Below are 18,009 nucleotides of genomic sequence, written 5' to 3' on the forward strand. Positions count from 1 at the left end.
TGAACACATTTATATTTCTTGTTGTTAACCATATCCCTAGATATTTTACTTTCTTATGGATTTCTATTTCAATACTTTGCTCCAAGTCTTCTTTCTCTTCCTCTTTTAGATTTTTAACTAATAAATTGGTTTTATTTCTATTAATTTAAATCCTGCCACTTCCCCAAATTCTTGAATTTTCTCTATCACCTTAGGGAGAGAATTTTTCGGGTTTTCTACCGTAATTACTAAATCATCAGCAAAGGCTTTCAATTTAAATTCACTCTTACCAGTTTTTATCCCTATAATTTCTTTTTCTGCTCTTATATTTCTTGCAAGTACTTCCAGGACCAAGATGAACAACAGCGGTGATAACGGACATCCTTGCTTAGTTCCTTTTTTTGTATTTTACATTCCTTCGTTATCACCTGATTTACAATTAATTTCACATTCTGTTCTGAATATATTGCTTGTATTTCTTTTAAAATTTTAAATGGTCTAACTCTGTCTAAGGCAGCTTCCTATGATTTATTATATTGGAACAAATCTAAAATGATATACTTAGATTATCTTCTTAATGTTCCCTTAGACTTAGAGCAAAGGTAGGAAACATTTTCTAAGGGAAAAGTCTGTCAGAGACTGCATCTCATGATGGTCACAGCTAGAGCAAAAAGTGGACAGAATTTACAACACTTATAGTTTCTCTCTCTCTCCCTTTCTCCACATGCAAAATTTAGAGCCATGCGGTGTTTAGAAACTTAACTAAGAAGAATTGCCAGACAGATTTAAAAAAACCTAAACATGTGTCCACTGGTAAATAGTCTAATGGAAAAGTGTAATGCACTAATATAATAGTAATGAAGTACCGGTATTAGTGTTGATAGCCACTTATACACCGGCACTGAGAACGGACAGAGTATTAAGTTTTCAACAAGCATCTTAAGTTTTGTCCACAACAATCTGCATTATACATGCATTTCTGATTATTCGGTAGTCTAGTTTGCATGTGACACCAAGCTGCAGCTTGTATTTCCATGGTTTGGTTAATAAATCAGGATTAAACCTCAAGTTATCATTGACTAGTGATGCTGACTCACAGGTGCAGGTTCCCCCTCAAGGTTATTGCCAAGGAGAGATGTCCAGAAGATGGCTATGTTGTAGTTTCTACTTTAGCCTACTTGCAGCTCTATAGATTTTGGATGGGGCTGGCTTGCAAACTAGAATAATGAATGAGTGTTGAGTTAACGTAAACCAAGCTTTACAAACTATGAATTACAAGCATGGTTTGTGGCTAATAAACCATGGTTACGCCACTGGACCATGTTTGGATGATCAAGGGAACCATAGGTACCCGTGTTTCTCCGAAAATAAGACACTGTCTTATATTTATTTTTCCTAAAAAAAACCCACAGTGGCTTATTTTCAGGGAATGTCTTATTTTTTATTACGCGTCCAGCCTTGCCTCTTCCTTGGGGCCCTACAGAACTGCGCCTATCACTATGTCTTATTTTCGGGGTATGGCTTATATATTGCGCAAATGCTTAGAAATCCTGCTGTGGCTTATTTTATGGGTATCTCTTATTTTAGGAAAAACAGGGTAAGCCTTACTTATGAACTAGACCAGGGGTTCATGGCATCAGGAACTGGGTTGGAATGATTCCAAATATATTAAGGATGTAGATAGGCACTTTAACACACACATTTACTTAAGAAATTCAGTAGCATGTTGGGCAGTGTAGTTATGACTTAATCAAATTAGCATGTTTTATACTATGTGTGGTTAGTGGTTAGATATAAAAGATGTGTTCCTATTCACAGGAAGAAATGTTACATAATGCATGAAGAAGTAAAGGGAAAAAACCCAAGCTTTTTATTTAATTATTTTGTGGGTGGGGGGCATTTGTTTCATTTTTAAAGTCTTGAAGCAGTTGGTAATTAAACCTTCCTGGCTAGTGTCAGCTGCTGCCTTTTAGAAGTGGTTTATTAATATGAACAAGAAAATGTATTGAATTGAACAACTTGAACAACTTGGGATAGAAATGCAAAGGAACTTCAAGCAGCTGTTATATCTTTTTGCACTTTTTGTTTGTTGGGCTCTGTGATATGGTATATGAATTGGAATGAAATCCTTAATCAGTGTTGCCTGTTCAGCATTATTGGTCTGCTAATATGAATGACAGAACAGTAATACTAAGCTCCATTCATGATACAGCATGTCTGTCTTCAGTAAGCAATAACTACACTCTGCAACATGGAACCTTTTTGATCTCCCTTTACTGATGAGGGTGGACTTTGCTCCTTCCTAAACACTTAAAAATTTGGCGCCTCTTCTACAGAGGAAGCCATTAGCAGCTCTGTCAACAGGCCTTCACAGGAGGAAGCCAAATTCAGGAAAAGGGCAGCTAGAAAGACCACAAGGAACATATTTTGATAAATTATTTTGGTTTGCATGGGTGCATCTGCACAGGCCTGAAAAACACAGAAGCTTATTTTAACTAATAGAATAATAAGCCATCCCGATTTCATCAAAAACATTTGCATAGTAGGTCAGTGACCCATAAGAACTCAAGGAAAAACAAAAAAGGTCATGTTTAAATAGACCAGAGGGTTTAAAACCACAATTCCTATGCTTCCAGACCAAGGATTACAGTTGTGAATGAAGAAAGCACAGCATAGAACTAAAGCTTCTGGAACTATTAATTTAGTTGTTTCTGTATATTCTTTGCTTCAACAATTTTGTAGTTCTGTGACATGTATGTTAATGTTTGTTCTAAATGCGTTAGTGGAATGTTAGGTCCTCTTTATTTGCACCCTCTTCTGTCTTGACTATCACATAAAAGCACAGGATGGTATCCAGCTGGGATCCAGAGGCATACTGCCTCCAACAGCAGAGGTAAAACATAGCCATGATGGCTAGTAGCCACTGATGGCCTCATCTGCATTAGGATACTTACAAAGGGCTATTTGAAAGTATTGTGTTTTGCTTTGAAATCTCAGTAACAGAGGCCTTCAAACGAAAGCATCTGGTGTTGCTATGATGCCAGGTGATTGACAGGTGGATGGCCCTTCCCACTTGCCAACTCTGGCCTCCTAGGGGTGTGGGACATAAAGATCTGACCTCTGACCAGAAAATGTCCCCCACCCCTGATTTAAAGCCACCCAAGTTGGTGGTCATCATTCCCTCTTGCTGGAGCTGATTTCATCTTTAAACTCTGTATTGTGTGAAGAAATACATTGTTTTGTCTTTCCCGAGTCTTCCAGCATTCAGCTTGTTTGGATGTCTCTGAGTTCTAGTGCTTTGAAAGAAGGAGAAAAGAAAATCTCTATCCTCTTTGACCGCACCATGTATATGTTTATATACCTCTTATCACTCACGTTTTCTCAATACAGTACTTGTTGTTGTTTAGTCGTTTAGTCGTGTCCGACTCTTCGTGACCCCATGGACCATAGCATGCCAGGCACTCCTGTCTTCTGCTGCCTCCCGTAGTTTGGTCAAACTCATGTTCGTAGCTTCTAGAACACTGTCCAGCCATCTCGTCCTCTGCCGTCCCCTTCTCCTAGTGCCCTCAATCTTTCCCAACATCAGGGTCTTTTCCAAGGATTCTTCTCTTCTAATGAGGTGGCCAAAGTACTGGAGCCTCAGCTTCACGATCTGTCCTTCCAGTGAGCACTCAGGGCTGATTTCCTTCAGAATGGATAGGTTTGATCGTCTTGCAGTCCATGGGACTCTCAAGAGTCTCCTCCAGCAACATAATTCAAATGCATCAATTCTTCGGCGATCAGCCTTCTTTATGGACCAGCTCTCACTTCCATACATCACTACTGGGAAAACCATAGCTTTAACTATACGGACCTTTGTAGGCAAGGTGATGTCTCTGCTTTTTAAGATGCTGTCTAGGTTTGTCATTGCTTTTCTCCCAAGAAGCAGGCGTCTTTTAATTTCGTGACTGCTGTCACCATCTGCAGTGATCAAGGAGCCCAAGAAAGTAAAATCTCTCACTGCCTCCATTTCTTCCCCTTCTATTTGCCAGGAGGTGATGGGACCAGTGGCCATGATCTTGGTTTTTTTGATGTTGAGCTTCAGACCATAATTTGCGCTCTCCTCTTTCACCCTCATTAAAAGGTTCTTTAATTCCTCCTCACTTTCTGCCATCAAGGTTGTGTCATCAGCATATCTGAGGTTGTTGATATTTCTTCCGGCAATCTTAATTCCGGTTTGGGATTCATCTAGTCCAGCCTTTCGCATGATGAATTCTGCATATAAGTTAAATAAGCAGGGAGACAATATACAACCTTGTCGTACTCCTTTCCCAATTTTGAAGCAGTCAGTTGTTCCATATCAAGTTCTAACTGTAGCTTCTTGTCCCACATAGAGATTTCTCAAGAGACAGATGAGGTGATCAGGCACTCCCATTTCTTTAAGAACTTGCCATAGTTTGCTGTGGTCGATACAGTCAAAGGCTTTTGCATAGTCAATGAAGCAGAAGTAGACGTTTTTCTGGAACTCTCTAGCTTTCTCCATAATCCAGCGCATGTTTGCTATTTGGTCTCTGGTTCCTCTGTCCCTTCAAAATCCAGCTTGCACTTCTGGGAGTTCTCGGTCCACATACTGCCTAAGCCTGCCTTGTAGAATTTTAAGCATAACCTTGCTAGCGTGTGAAATGAGCGCAATTGTGCGGTAGTTGGAGCATTCTTTGGCACTACCCTTCTTTGGAATTGGGATGTAGACTGATCTTCTCCAATCCTCTGGCCATTGCTGAGTTTTCCAAACTTGCTGGCATATTGGGTGTAGCACCTTAACAGCATCATCTTAAAATTTTTAAATAGTTCAGCTGGAATATCATCACTTCTACTGACCTTGTTATTAGCAGTGCTTTCTAAGGCCCATTTGACTTCACTCTCCAAGATGTCTGGCTCAAGGTCAGCAACCTCTTCATGGATCAATGCCTTGTCGTGGCGAAGGGGCTTGAATAACTCAGAGAAGCTATGAGTTATGCCATGCAGGGCCACCCTAGATGGACAGGTCATAGTGGAGAGTTTTGACTAAACGTGATCCACCTGGAGAAGGAACTGGCAAGCCACTCCAGTATCCCTGCTAAGAAAACTCCATGGACAAAGACAACAGGCATATAAAAGTTATGACGCTGGAAGATGAGTCCCTCAGGTTGGAAGGCGTCCAACATGCTACTGAGGAAGAGCGGAGGACAAGTACAAGTAGATTCAGAGCTGATGAAGCGGCTGGGCCAAAGCCGAAAGGTTGCTCAGTTGCGGATATGCCTGGACCGAAAGGAAAGTCCGATGCTGTAAAGAAAAATATGGCATAGGAACCTGGAATGTAAGAACCATGGATAATGATAAGCTGGATGTGGTCAAAAATGAGATGGCAAGAATAAATATTGACATCCTGGGCATCAGTGAACTAAAATGGAAGGGAATGGGCGAATTCAGATCGGATGACTATCATATCTACTACTGTGGGCAAGAATCCCATAGAAGAAATGGAGTGGCCCTCCATAGTCAACAAAAGAGTGGCAAAAGCTGTAATGGGATGCAATCTCAAAAATGACAGAATGATCTTGATACGAATCCAAGGCAGACCTTTTAACATCCCAGTAATCCAAGTTTATGCACCAACTACCGGTGCTGAAGAAAGTAAAATTGATCAGTTCTATGAAGACTTACAACACCTTCTAGTAATGACTCCAAATAAGGATGTTCTTCTAATTACAGGGGATTGGAATGCTAAAGTAGGGAATCAAGAGATAAAAGGAACAACTGGCAAGTTTGGCCTTGGAGTTCAAAATGAAGCAGGGCAAAGGCTAATAGAGTTCTGTCAAGAGAACAAGCTGGTCATCACAATACAGTACTAGAAAGCTCCAAACATTGGAACCTTTCCTCAAAGGGGAGGTGCTCTAGTTGATCATCTTGGTTGCCCTTTTCAGAGCCTTTCCTACAACATTCTTTTTGAAGTGAGGTGACCAAAATTGTACACAGTAGATTTGTAGAGCCACAGTTCTATTTCCAATTTCTTCCTAATGATCCTTAGGATGGAATTCACTTTTTTCATTGCACTGAATTGGGTATCCACTACAATCCCAAGGCTGTTCCTTATCAGCCACCACCCATTTAGAAACCATAAGCATATACTGTATGTGGAATATAATTTTTATGACCCAGCATGCACCACTTGACACCTGTTTACATTGAATTGCATTTGCAATTTTACTATCCATTCACCAAGTTCAGAGAGGTAATTTTTTGAGATCTTTACAGTCTCATTTTGCTTTAACCGCCCTGTACAGTTTCATATTGTCAGCAAACTTGGCTCCCTCTCTGCTGACCCCTAACTCTAGAATTTGTCTGCAACCCTCTTAATGATAGCTTAATGAGAGTTTAGCTGTGTCACCTTTTCTTAGGTATATTTTCAACCCTGTTGTTAACATAGCAAGGACACACCTTTAGGTGTAATCATAGCTGCATTGCATGCATGGTTGAATGACATTTTTTTCTTGTTGGGACAGAAAAGATGTCAAGAAAGGTGGATGCCCTTAAAATAGCCTACAGTTTCTCAATAAATCTTAAGAGAAAATTTTGTTTCCTGGTTAGATGCAAAAGTAAAGTACATTTGTTAGTTAAGATTTTTTCTCCACCCTTTACTATAAAGAGTATTATTAGACCTTGATCCTAACTGACAAATGATGGGCAAGGTCCATCAATAATGAGCCTATTCAGCTCTCATTGACCAATGGTATTGTCACTCCTCTTTTCTCAGTTTTATTTATGTTCATCTTTGGTTTGTTTACTCTCATTCCCTCTCCAGATATTAACTAAAATCTGCAGCAGCTGCTCCTGTTTCACATGAAAATTTGAGTTGGCTGTTATTATGGCGTGAGAATGCTGGAATAGTTTATCCAATTACAGTCTTGGCAGCAGTGTCCCACATTGTCTGCGTCTGTGGGGTTGAATTGAACAGCGTCCCCTACAGTTAGTGGGTTCCGAGCTAGTTCAGATGTACAGTATTCTGCAACCAGGTTTACACTATGTAAACAAAATTTTAAGAGCCATTGGGCTCAACCTCTCTGCTCTGATATGCCATGATGCTTATCCCCTTCTGGTTTCTGGCAAACCACAAAAGGAGAGAAAGGCACAAGAACTTACTGATTCTTGAAAGTATATTCATTGTTGAGAATGAAGCCCCTTGATAAATACCTGGAGCCTGACCTTTAGCCTTTGACTGGACATCAGAACAGCACCCTCTGCTTTCTGTACTTCAGATTCCTGCGACTCCATCTTCAAGTTCTTCTGACTTCTGGGAAACACATCATAGGAACACAGGAAGCTGCCTTATGCAGAGTCAAAGCATTGGTCTGTCTAGCTGACTGACAGTACCTCTACAGGGTTCCAGACAAGGGGCCTTTTCAGCCTTTCTTGGAAATGTCAGGGATCGAACCTGGGACCTCTTGTATGCAAAACAGATGCACTACCACTGAGCTATAGGCCTTCCTTGAGACCATATATACAATTCACTGTGTTTTCTAGTAAAGTTGAAGACATTTATTTCATTAGTCATACATGAATCTGTCTGTCTCTGACTCTTTCCCTGGGTAATAGGAAAGTTTTATAAAACTGTTAACAATCCAGCTCATAAAACACTTGGAAGATATAAAAGAATCACAGGGTATAATTAACAGGTTGGCCATCTTTTAAGTCCTCTGTCCTACAGTTGAAAGTAAAAACGGATTTCTGAGGTACACCTAAAAATCTATTTTGCTTGAGGGAGAGATCTAAATGAGGGTGAGGACATATAATAAGAAATTGCATAATTCGCTTTCTAAGTGGATTCTGTTTTAGAAGCAAATAAGAGTTGGAAATTATAACTGCTAAAATACCTTTACAAATAGAGTTTAATTGGCAAAATGATCAAAGCAATCAAGTTCTGAACAAAACATTCTTGTACCTTTTTGTTAATGGATTTCCGATGTAAGGGGGGGGAGCAGTAACATGTCACTTATTTGAATATATTTGTGTTATTCATATTGTGGCTTCTCTATTTATATAATGTCTGATATAAAAAGGTAAAGGGACCCCTGACCGTTAGCTCCAGTCACGGACCGAGGGAGCTCGGTTTGTCCGCAGATAGCTTCTGGGTCATGTGGCCAGCATGACTAAGCCGCTTCTGGCAAACCAGAGCAGCACATGGAAATGCCATTTACCTTCCCGCCGGAGCGGTACCTATTTATCTACTTGCATTTTGATGTGCTTTCGAACTGCTAGGTGGGCAGGAGCTGGGACCGAGCAACAGGAGCTCACCCTGTCGCGGGGATTCGAACCGCCGACCTTCTTTCTGATCGGCAAGCCCTAGGCTCTGTGGTTTAACCCACAGTGCCACCCGCATCCCAGTGTCTGATATACTTGACATTTAAAACTTGATGTTTCATGTAGTTGAAAGGAAGATAAGTCTCAGACTCTAGCTCTATTTGGTTCAAACCATCTATGAAGTAGCTAGTGCTGAACAGATTAAAACTCGCCACTGAGTGTTAACAAGCTGTCAGATTTCCAAGCACATAAAATAAATCTGCATTTGAAAAAAATCTAGTATGGGGGCAGATTTGGGTAGTCACAAGGACCATGATGAAAATAGTAGGGGAATACTAAAGATAATTCCAAAACAAATCAGTAAGGAATAGCAGAGTAGAGCTCCTGTGCTTCTGTACTCTGATAGAACTCCACTGAGGTCAAAGAAGAAGTGAAGTTAAATGCATTAATACAATTAATGTGCATGCTTTTTGTTGTTTAAATAGAGGCTGCTGGGAAGTAACTCTAATTATGTGAGCTTCTCTTGAAATGTAAATAGCTTTGGAGAGGCAACTTATTATCGGTCCCCACTCTCCATGGTCCTGAGATAGCACAGGCTTCCCAGAAGCTACTATTTACAGAACAAAAAATATGTATGTTAATTGCATTCACGTAATTAATGTCACGTCCAGCTTGACCTTAATGCCATGTCTGGTTTGGGATTGCATAAGGGAAACAGAAAATGTTGCTAAAATGTTCTAGCTCTCCAGTTTAATTTAATTTATGTAGTAGAATGATCTTGGGGCAGACCACAACAACTTAACAGTAAAATACAATCAACACCTGTTACTGACAGATCAATTTGTCATGTAAACCCAAGATAATCAGAAACCCTATTTAAAAGCCTGGAGGAAGAAAGTTTGTCTTCCGGTGGTGCCAGAAAATAGACAGAGGAGGAGCCACCATGAGGAGGGAGGGTGTTCCACAACTGGGGTGCCATTATTGGAATATTCTCCGGCACTGTAAGAAGAGACACCTAGCCCAGGCATAGGCAACTCGGCCCTCCAGATGTTTTGGGGCTACAACTCCCATCATCCCTAGCTAACAGGACCAGTGGTCAGGGATGATGGGAATTGTAGTCTCAAAACATCTGGAGGGCCAAGTTTGCCTATGCCTGTCCTAGCCCACCACCAAAGACCAAACAAGACTTTATGGGCATCTTGATTATTAGTATCATGATTGATAAATGATTCTGCAGTTGCATTGAACATTTGTATACCTAACAACAATACCCCTTCTTGCTTCTGGTAGATTTTGGTTGAGTGCATGAGAAACTATGGATATTTTGGACTCAATGGGCCTCAGACTCTGTTCAGTGTTGGGGGCTGCATCCAGAACCCTCACAGCTTGCACCACTGGTCCTGGCTGGTCAGACCCTCTCTGTTTCTGAGTCGTGGAAAGTGCTTTTATTTTGGTTCATGATAGTTATCAAGAATATATCATATTTAAATATATGTAAACCATATGAAGATACTAGTGACACAATGTATTGATAATGCTTATTGGATATGTGCACAAGTTATCACTTGACCTGGACATTCAGAGTTTAGTCAAAAGCAGGTTAAATGTCAGAAACAGATTCTAGGGAGGAAGAAAATTTAAGTATATATTTTAAGTATTGTTTTCACATTCCACTCAGGCCATGTGTAAGACAATATAATCCTTTCTTGTGTATATAAAGATGTGCCAAGGAAAGGGAAGGCAGTATCTTATTAGGACCTGTAGTCTACTTTGGGAAGAGGAAGAAAGGGTCAGGTGGATCAGGAATTCACCCATGGTTCCTCAACCATGCAGGCAGTGGCCAGCCAATGTGATCAGCTCCTTTCTACTTCATCTGAGCCTTGTTCCACATTCAAACACTTCCTTTCCTATGGTCTCTTATAGAATGGGAGCTGGGCTCACAACTGTTTTTATTCAGGTAGGTAGCTGTGTTGGTCTGACATAAATAAAAAATTGTCCAGTAGCATCTTAGAGATCAACTAAGGTGCTACTGGACAATTTTTATTTATTTATTTCAGCTGTTTTTATGTTTTCCTTCAGTGCCTATGTTCAATAAACCATGTGTTAAATTTAGAGTAGCACTAAGCAGATTGCATTCATTGCTCTTCCTTTCAGAACTTAGTGAAATAACAATTTTCCTTGTTCAGAAAACTTTATTGAAAAAGTTGCCTATAAATATATTCTGCATAAAGAATTCAAATATAAACAGATGTAGTCTTCAAGTGTACTTTTATTTTGCTCACATTAATAGTAATCTAGTACTTTTTCTAAGCAATAGCTAGCAATTTATACAAAATAATATACAAAGTAACTAGCTAATGTACAAAATGGTTGGAGTTTGATGGTTCAATTTACACACTAATTATGTTATTAGCTAAATTCACACATTAACTGCAACATATATAGAAAAAATGCAGCTGTCTCAAATAAACTTGATTAGCTCATATAACTTGAGCAAAACTAAACAATGACAAAGTTACACACCCAAATGTTCCCAATAATAAGTCTCAACTTTACTTCTAAATAAAGCATTGCTGGCCCAGCTGCTAAATTCCTCATCTCTTTTGAAAAGCTGATGGATTAGATGCTAAGGAACACAAAATATTATTTAAAAATTTGTTGTTGCTGTTAAAGATACTATCACAAACATGGGCTGCCCTTCCTCAATCACACTCCCAGTTTGTTTATTGATATATTAATGTATTTTGTTTTCTTCTTTTAGATCCTATTAAGGTTGTGATGTACTTATCTTAGATGAAGTGCCCAGGACGGTGTATAGAATTTATATCTGTGGAATCTTGTTAGTGGGGAGAGAACAGTGATGAGTTGATGGTGGTTCCTAGAGCCTCAACTTTCTTAAGGTCCTATGTGTAAAGAGAGGATAACTGTGGCTTTAGTCCTGTTGCATCTGTGGGTTTCAGCAGTTATCTAAGGGTGATCTGAGTTATCTGAGTGATTTTCACAAGCCTCAAATCAGTCATAAAGTATAACTGGTGTGACTAAAGAAGCTCTTGGAATTTGTACTATATGGCTCACTTCTTCTGCATATGGTTTTTAAATTAACCATAACATAGGAAATTAAAGGTTGAAAAAGAAATAGTTTGGTAATATAACAAAGGAGCAATAATATCAATGGTATGCCTATCTCAGAACCTAGATGCTTAGTGGAAAGAGAAGTATATTTTTATATACTGTGCTATTCTGCCTGCAATTGAATAAATCCGGACGAGCATCGTAACATGCTCTGATGTAACTCCTTGGAAATGGAACAAAAAGGAAAGAAGTGTTGGGAGTAATGGAACAGCACAATGTAATTGTAGAAGGTGAAAACTATATTGCAGATGTGAGTACAGTCATAGATACAAACAATTCTGGAACTGTATCCTTCAAGATCTCCGATATATCTTAGCACGGCATAAATGAGGGCATCTTTAAAGTTTCAAAAAAGCAGGGTTTCCATACTTAGAAACCAGTTGTAATTAGCAGTGTGTGATCCTGGGTTTGCTTCAAAAACTGTGTGGGTTTTCAAGTTTTCCTCTTGAAGACCAAAAAAACCTGGAGTTTTCAGTTCAACAGGATACCTCTCTTTGTCATGTGCCCTCTGTCATATTTTCTTGGGGTGGGAGTGTGGCAACAGGCAGAGAAAGGCTTCTTAGACATAAGAAAAGGAAGCTTGGGTTCAAAGTTTTTTGCAATTGCCCCCACCCCCGAAAAGATCACTCTTAAAAAAACAAACCCTGAAAGATTCTGTGTGTAGAGTACCATTTGTAACGTTTATTGTTCATAACATTTGCTGTCCTGGAAGAGTCTCCAAATAATCTTTGTTAACTTTGGTCATTCTTTATTTAGGCGGCTGAACAGAAATAAACTTCAAGTTCTTCCAGAGCTGCTTTTTCAGAACACGCTGAAGCTGACCAGACTGTAAGTATAGTTTTTATTTTTGGCATAGTATAAGTGCTTTGTTTGGTTCTTTAGTCAGCAATTTTGGCTGTGAGGTTTTGGTATGATGCCTTCTTGAAGTGGATTTTGAGATGTGTCTTGGTTTATTGTACAAACTCTTTGCTGAAAAACATATTTGAGTAACAAATTTGAGAAACATTTCCTTCTCCTTTTACTGGTGCTGTAGATTTATTTAGAAATTGAAGGTTGCTGATGTTACAACTCCTTTTCAACATATTTTATACAGGAGAAGTCTGAGAAGTTGGTAACCACAAAGAGAGTGGTTTTGGTATATTCAAGCTGTGATTACAGCTGTGCTGTGATGATTGTCACTTGTCATGTGTCTTGAAATATTTGCAAGATATGGGTTAACTTGATTTTAAGCAAGAATGGTCAAGCCATTGAATTTGCAGCATTGCCAAACTTAAATTTACAGTATAGTGATTTATAAGAGAAATGGGAAAAGCAGCCCTAGTGAGGGGATGGGAAGGAGTGGCAGATTCTTTACCACATTGAAAGCTTTGCTGGCTGCTGCAGGCCAGAGGGAATGGGATGGGGAAGGGACAGGACGGGACAGGATGGGATGCACACATTGTTTTCTTCAGCTGGAGCTATGCCAACTCCAGACAGGGGTAAGGGCATACAGTCCCATGGGAAATCCATGGGGTTTTCCAAAGCAACCAGGATCCTACCTCCCAGCCTGCCCAGAAACACTCTTTTCCAGGGTATTTCCGCTGGCTATGACTGGTGGTAGCTTACTGTCCGCTTGAGTGGAGCAGAAGTCTCTCCTGTGGCAGAACAGACCCACTCCCCACAGTACCCTGGTCTACTCTGCTGACAGGGGCTAGTGGAGAGGTGATTGTGCACCATCCTCCCCAGTCATCAGCACTAGGTGTGGGGTGTTGGAACATTTTCTGCCCGTGACATTCTGAAAGACTTTACTCTGATACAAAGTATCACATACAAAAAGGTTTTTTCTAGGTTTATGAAAGGTAAGTTTGCATAAGAATCCCATTCACTATAAAAACTTAAATTTAAAATGCTGTTGATAATCTGGCAGCCACAGCATATGCATGGCTCTCAGAATATTAATAGACCTAGCAATCAGCCAGCATTCACCTTTTTCCTGTCCTCCGTGCCAGTCAATAAGTTGATCTTTTGTTTCTAGCCAAAGTTAACAATAGCAAAGATTACTATTATAAAGGTTGTTTGAAAAATGCCAGGTATTTCCTACAAGAAGATAACTTCATTTTCACAAAAAATGTGAAGTTAAGCTTTGCAAATATTTTTTCCTGTAAAAGAACGAAGCACTAAAAGGTAACAACTCTTGTTTACTGAGACAAAGTTTCCCTGGATTTTTGTGTCAACTCCTTCAAACATGGGCTTTTCATAACTTATACTTCCAGTAGCTATTTAATTAAGAACTTCCACTTTTCACATGAAGCTGAATGCAAATATGTTGTGCCTTGGTATTTCGTCCAGCAACTTACATAACTATGAAGAAGGTATGCATCCTCTGAAGGTATAAATGAAACAAATAAACCACTTGGACAGCTCTGTAAAAGCCAAAGATATAAGGAGGCGATCAAATTATAGTATCTTTCAATACAGAATATGTCTGCAACATCTATAATTATTTCAATGGTCCTTTGTAACATCTGTTTGATATTACTGGTAGGAATATACAGGAAAATCAACCTTAAAATGGAATGCAAAGCATCTTGTTAAAGGAGTTTGATGCATGCCTTATTCTATCCTTTCTTGCCAGGAGGAGGAGTCTGGAGTTCATATATTGCATGTTTGCTTTTTCTTCCAAGGTCATTTTATTAAAGTTTTATGATACTTTACTTATGCTTTCCTGCCCCAAATATAAAAGGCAAAGCATTTTTAAAAGGTCAGGAAGAAGAGGGAGAGGGGAGGGAGATAGAAATGTCTGAATTTAGGTACTTGTAACTGAATCACTTCTGTTTCAATCTATACCACTTCTATAAAATGATTCTTGAAATAGACATTCAGATCACGGAATCCACATATAAGTAATAAAGAAGTTAGTGGGCTAGACAGTGTTCATTGTTTAGTTATGTGATCAAAACAAAGTTAACATTTATGATTTCAATCTAACAATGGATATCATGTTTCATTGATATTTGAAAAAGCAAAACTTGTATCTTGAACAGTTGAGCCCTGCCAACCAGACAGCTCGCAAGAAGACTAGTAAGTTTTTCTCCTTCCACATACTTCCTCCTGAGAGCCAGTGTGGTGTAGTGGTTAAGAGCGATAGAGGGAACCTGGTTCACGTCTCCGCTCCTCCACATGCAGCTGCTGGGTGAACTTGGGCGAGTCACACTTCTCTGAAGTCTCTCAGTCCCACTCCCCTCACAGAGTGTTTGTTGTGGGAGAGGAAGGGAAAGGAGAATGTTAGCCGCTTTGAGACTCCTTAGGGTAGTGATAAAGCGGGATATCAAATCCAAACTCTTCTTCTTCTCCTTGGGTAATGCCCAAATTGTTTTTCTGGTTTTTTGGTGGTGATGGTGAGCCATCAGCAAGCATCAGTTTGAACTTAACAGTTCCTTCTGAATGACTGCATCAAGTTTTAATTACTATAAGCAGGCTAACAGAACATCTATATATGATGTATTATTGTTGTTTGCACCAGCCCAAGCATAGCAGCAGTGGCAGACTTTGGGCTTTAAAATTCCAGTGGCACCCTGTGCAATGCCAAAGTTCAGTACACACAACGCCTCTCACCTTCCGTTGGTCATCATTTGTTTGACACCCCCTGCAATGCCCTCTCAGCTTTGTGCCCAATGCTGGTCAGCTGGTTGTGCTCCTCTAAATCTGCCTCTGGCAGCAACAAGAAGCTCAGAGGACTTGTGTGAAAGGAGGCAGGATCCTCTGAGGCCTTCACTTGGTTTCCTTAAGTTTAGCAGCGTAATACCAGAACTACTGTGTTAACATCATTCTTCATCTTGGTTTTGGCAAGGTTATGGGAATTTGGGGGAACCTAAATAGTAAAGGATGGCATTAAATTTCTAATCATTATTTAACATGTCATAGTGTTGATGATCCTCTTTTGGTTTGACTAAGGTAGATATCATTTACCTGGGAGTAACCCTAAAGTAGGCCGGATTTACTTTTGAGTAGATCTGCATAGTAGTGAACTAACAAGTTTTCTTTTTTAAGCAACTTGTGCTAGTGACCATTAAGGACATTAGTCTGTTTGGTAAAGGTAAAGGGACCCCTAACCGTTAGATCCAGTCGCGGACGACTCTGGGGTTGCGGTGTTAATCTTGCTTTACTGGCCGAGGGAGCTGGCGTACAGCTTCCAGGTCATGTAGCCAGCATGACTAAGCCACTTCTGGCAAACCAGAGCAGCACACAGAAATGCCATTTACCTCCCCACCGGAGCAGTACCTATTTATCTACTTGCACTTTGATGTGCTTTCGAACTGCTAGGTTGGCAGGAGCAGGTACCGAGCAACGGGAGCTCACCCCGTTGCAGGGATTCGAATTGCTAACCTTCTGATTGGCAAGCCCTAGGCTCTGTGGTTACAACCAGCCCAGGAAGTGGTGTTGACTGACAGCTTTATCCTCCTCCACCACCTATTCCTTAGTCCCAGTATTGTCCTTGTAGAACTCATCAGGCAGGAGAGTAGAACAAAACTAGAATTACTTGATTTTTTTCTGTCCTTTGCTCTGGCTCCACCTACTATTTGTCCCTCTGTCTTCCACTTTACCAGTCCCAGTGGACACCAGCCCCCACTCTTCTGTTGGAAGGAATTCTTTGAATTAATTGAGAAGTGCCAGAGGTACATCCTTTTCACAGTTATACAAACAAAAAACAAGAGTGTTATGTCTATCATTGGTGTGGTGCTTTTTTATTTTTGCTCCCATGTGGTTCATCTAACTGCTTTTTAATTGTGTATGGATTGACATATTCCTGTTGTTATTGTTGGGTTTTGATAACAGTTCACTATGATAGCTCACTGATTATTGTGCAATACAGTTCCCATAGGTTTAAGAATAATTTGGTAGAATGTAGATGAAGATGGATTAGATTGTAGTTGTGAGATGTGGAAACAAAAGTGAAGTCAAACTTCAACTGGTGAAGTTGACAGTTTAGGGCAGGCTTCCTCAAACTCGGCCTCCAGATGTTTTTGGCCTACAACTCCCATGATCCCTAGCTAGCAGGACCAGTGGTGAGGGATGATGGGAATTGTAGTCTCAAAAACACCTGGAGGGCCAAGTTTGAGGAAGCCTGGTTTAGGGCAATATTTCCTGCACCTTCAATTCTGTTTCAACCATATGTCTTAAAGCAGGTAGCAATTACAGTGGGACCTCGACTTACGAGCTACTCAACATCTGACGTTTTCGAGTTATGAGCGGGAAAAGTGGCCGCGCGCTTACGATTTTTTCGACATCCGAACAGAAAACCTGTTTGTGGCTAGATGTGGTTTCCTCGACTTACGAGTTTTTAGATGCAGTTTCCTCGACTTACAAGTTTTTCTGTTTCCAATGCATTCCTATGGGAAACTGCTTTTCCTGTGGGAAACTCGACTTACGAAGTTTTCGACCTACGAGTGTGCATTCGGAACAGATTAAATTCGTAAGTCGAGGTCCCACTGTACTTTAAAACAAAAACAATAAAACCAGCAAGATAAAACACACCATTACAAATTGGAAAATTATGTTAAAACTGATTAAAAATTACCCCAGTGGTGCATAAACCTTCCTTTTAGAAAGCCAGCTGCAAACAAGCCCAAGACCTTCAAACCCAACAAGAGCTAGAAGGGGAGTAAATAGACTATGCAGAAAACCAGGAGGTCCTTCCTTTAAATTGGAGGTGAGCTGAAACAATTTATTTAGTTTTGCTTTTCTTATTTTTTTAAAAAAGCATTTCTAATTTCAAACATGTATTTCCAATCAAGTGCTCCCTTGAAATGATGTCTATATTAGAAGGAACTGCACAAAAGCCTGTCAAGTCTAATATTTTTAAAGGCTCCAGAGAACTGTAGGAAAGATCTAGCACCTTGGGAACAAGAAGCTGTTCAATCCCATAACTTGTCTCTGGGAAGTTCCTTGGCTCAAATGACACACAGCTTGCACAGAGGCACTTTTACATACCCTGCTATATCTCTCCCCTTTGTATCGTTTTTTAACATTACAATAAAGCAAAACAAAAATAAAAAACTCTTCTGAAGCCTAGTTATGTGCTTGTTGTGAACGTGGTGGGACAGGGCTGTTCCTAATATCTGTGCCTTCTTAGGGCTACATATATAAAAACAGCACCTTGACGTTACTTGGGATCTGATGCAGGCGAGAGCCTTTTTCACACTTTGCAGTTATTTAGAGAGAGAAAGCTAACCTTGTGAGGCAAGTGCCTTGTGAGAATGTGCCCTTAAATTAAAGGTCCCCTCTCATGTGAGAGCAGGCGCAAGTGGCTCACCTTCTAAATGAGCTCAAGTGATTAAGCACTGCCAGGGCAAAATGAACACGACCATATTAAGCAGAGGTTGCTATGGTTTTGGCTCATTCAGGAATTGCTGCTTTACTGTGTACAGATCCCAGCAGGTCTGCTCAGAAGATGGTAAATAATTACAAGGAACACCAGTTCTCCTGGGGGCACTTCAGGTTTGAAAGGATGTTCACTAGGTCAGAGGTGAGAACTACAGACTGCTGAGAGGCTCTTGTACCATTTATCAAGCTGGAGCTATTTTTATTGCTTGCATTGCGTGC

The 18,009-nt window shown here is 40.1% G+C and overlaps 1 protein-coding gene across 2 annotated transcripts in view; it reads left to right on the top strand.

Annotated features, from left to right (window-relative positions):
- The window catches only part of SLIT3 (slit guidance ligand 3), a 414,666-nt gene that overhangs the window by 41,016 nt on the left and 355,641 nt on the right, over positions 1-18,009 (top strand). For both annotated transcript variants that reach the window (XM_035105174.2, XM_035105175.2), the window contains exon 4: positions 12,184-12,255. In XM_035105174.2, coding sequence (XP_034961065.1) covers positions 12,184-12,255 — 72 coding nt within the window. The remainder of the gene's footprint in view (positions 1-12,183; positions 12,256-18,009) is intronic.

This window comes from Zootoca vivipara, chromosome 2 (genome assembly GCF_963506605.1).
Source record: "Zootoca vivipara chromosome 2, rZooViv1.1, whole genome shotgun sequence".
Classification (NCBI taxonomy): Eukaryota; Metazoa; Chordata; class Lepidosauria; order Squamata; family Lacertidae; genus Zootoca; species Zootoca vivipara.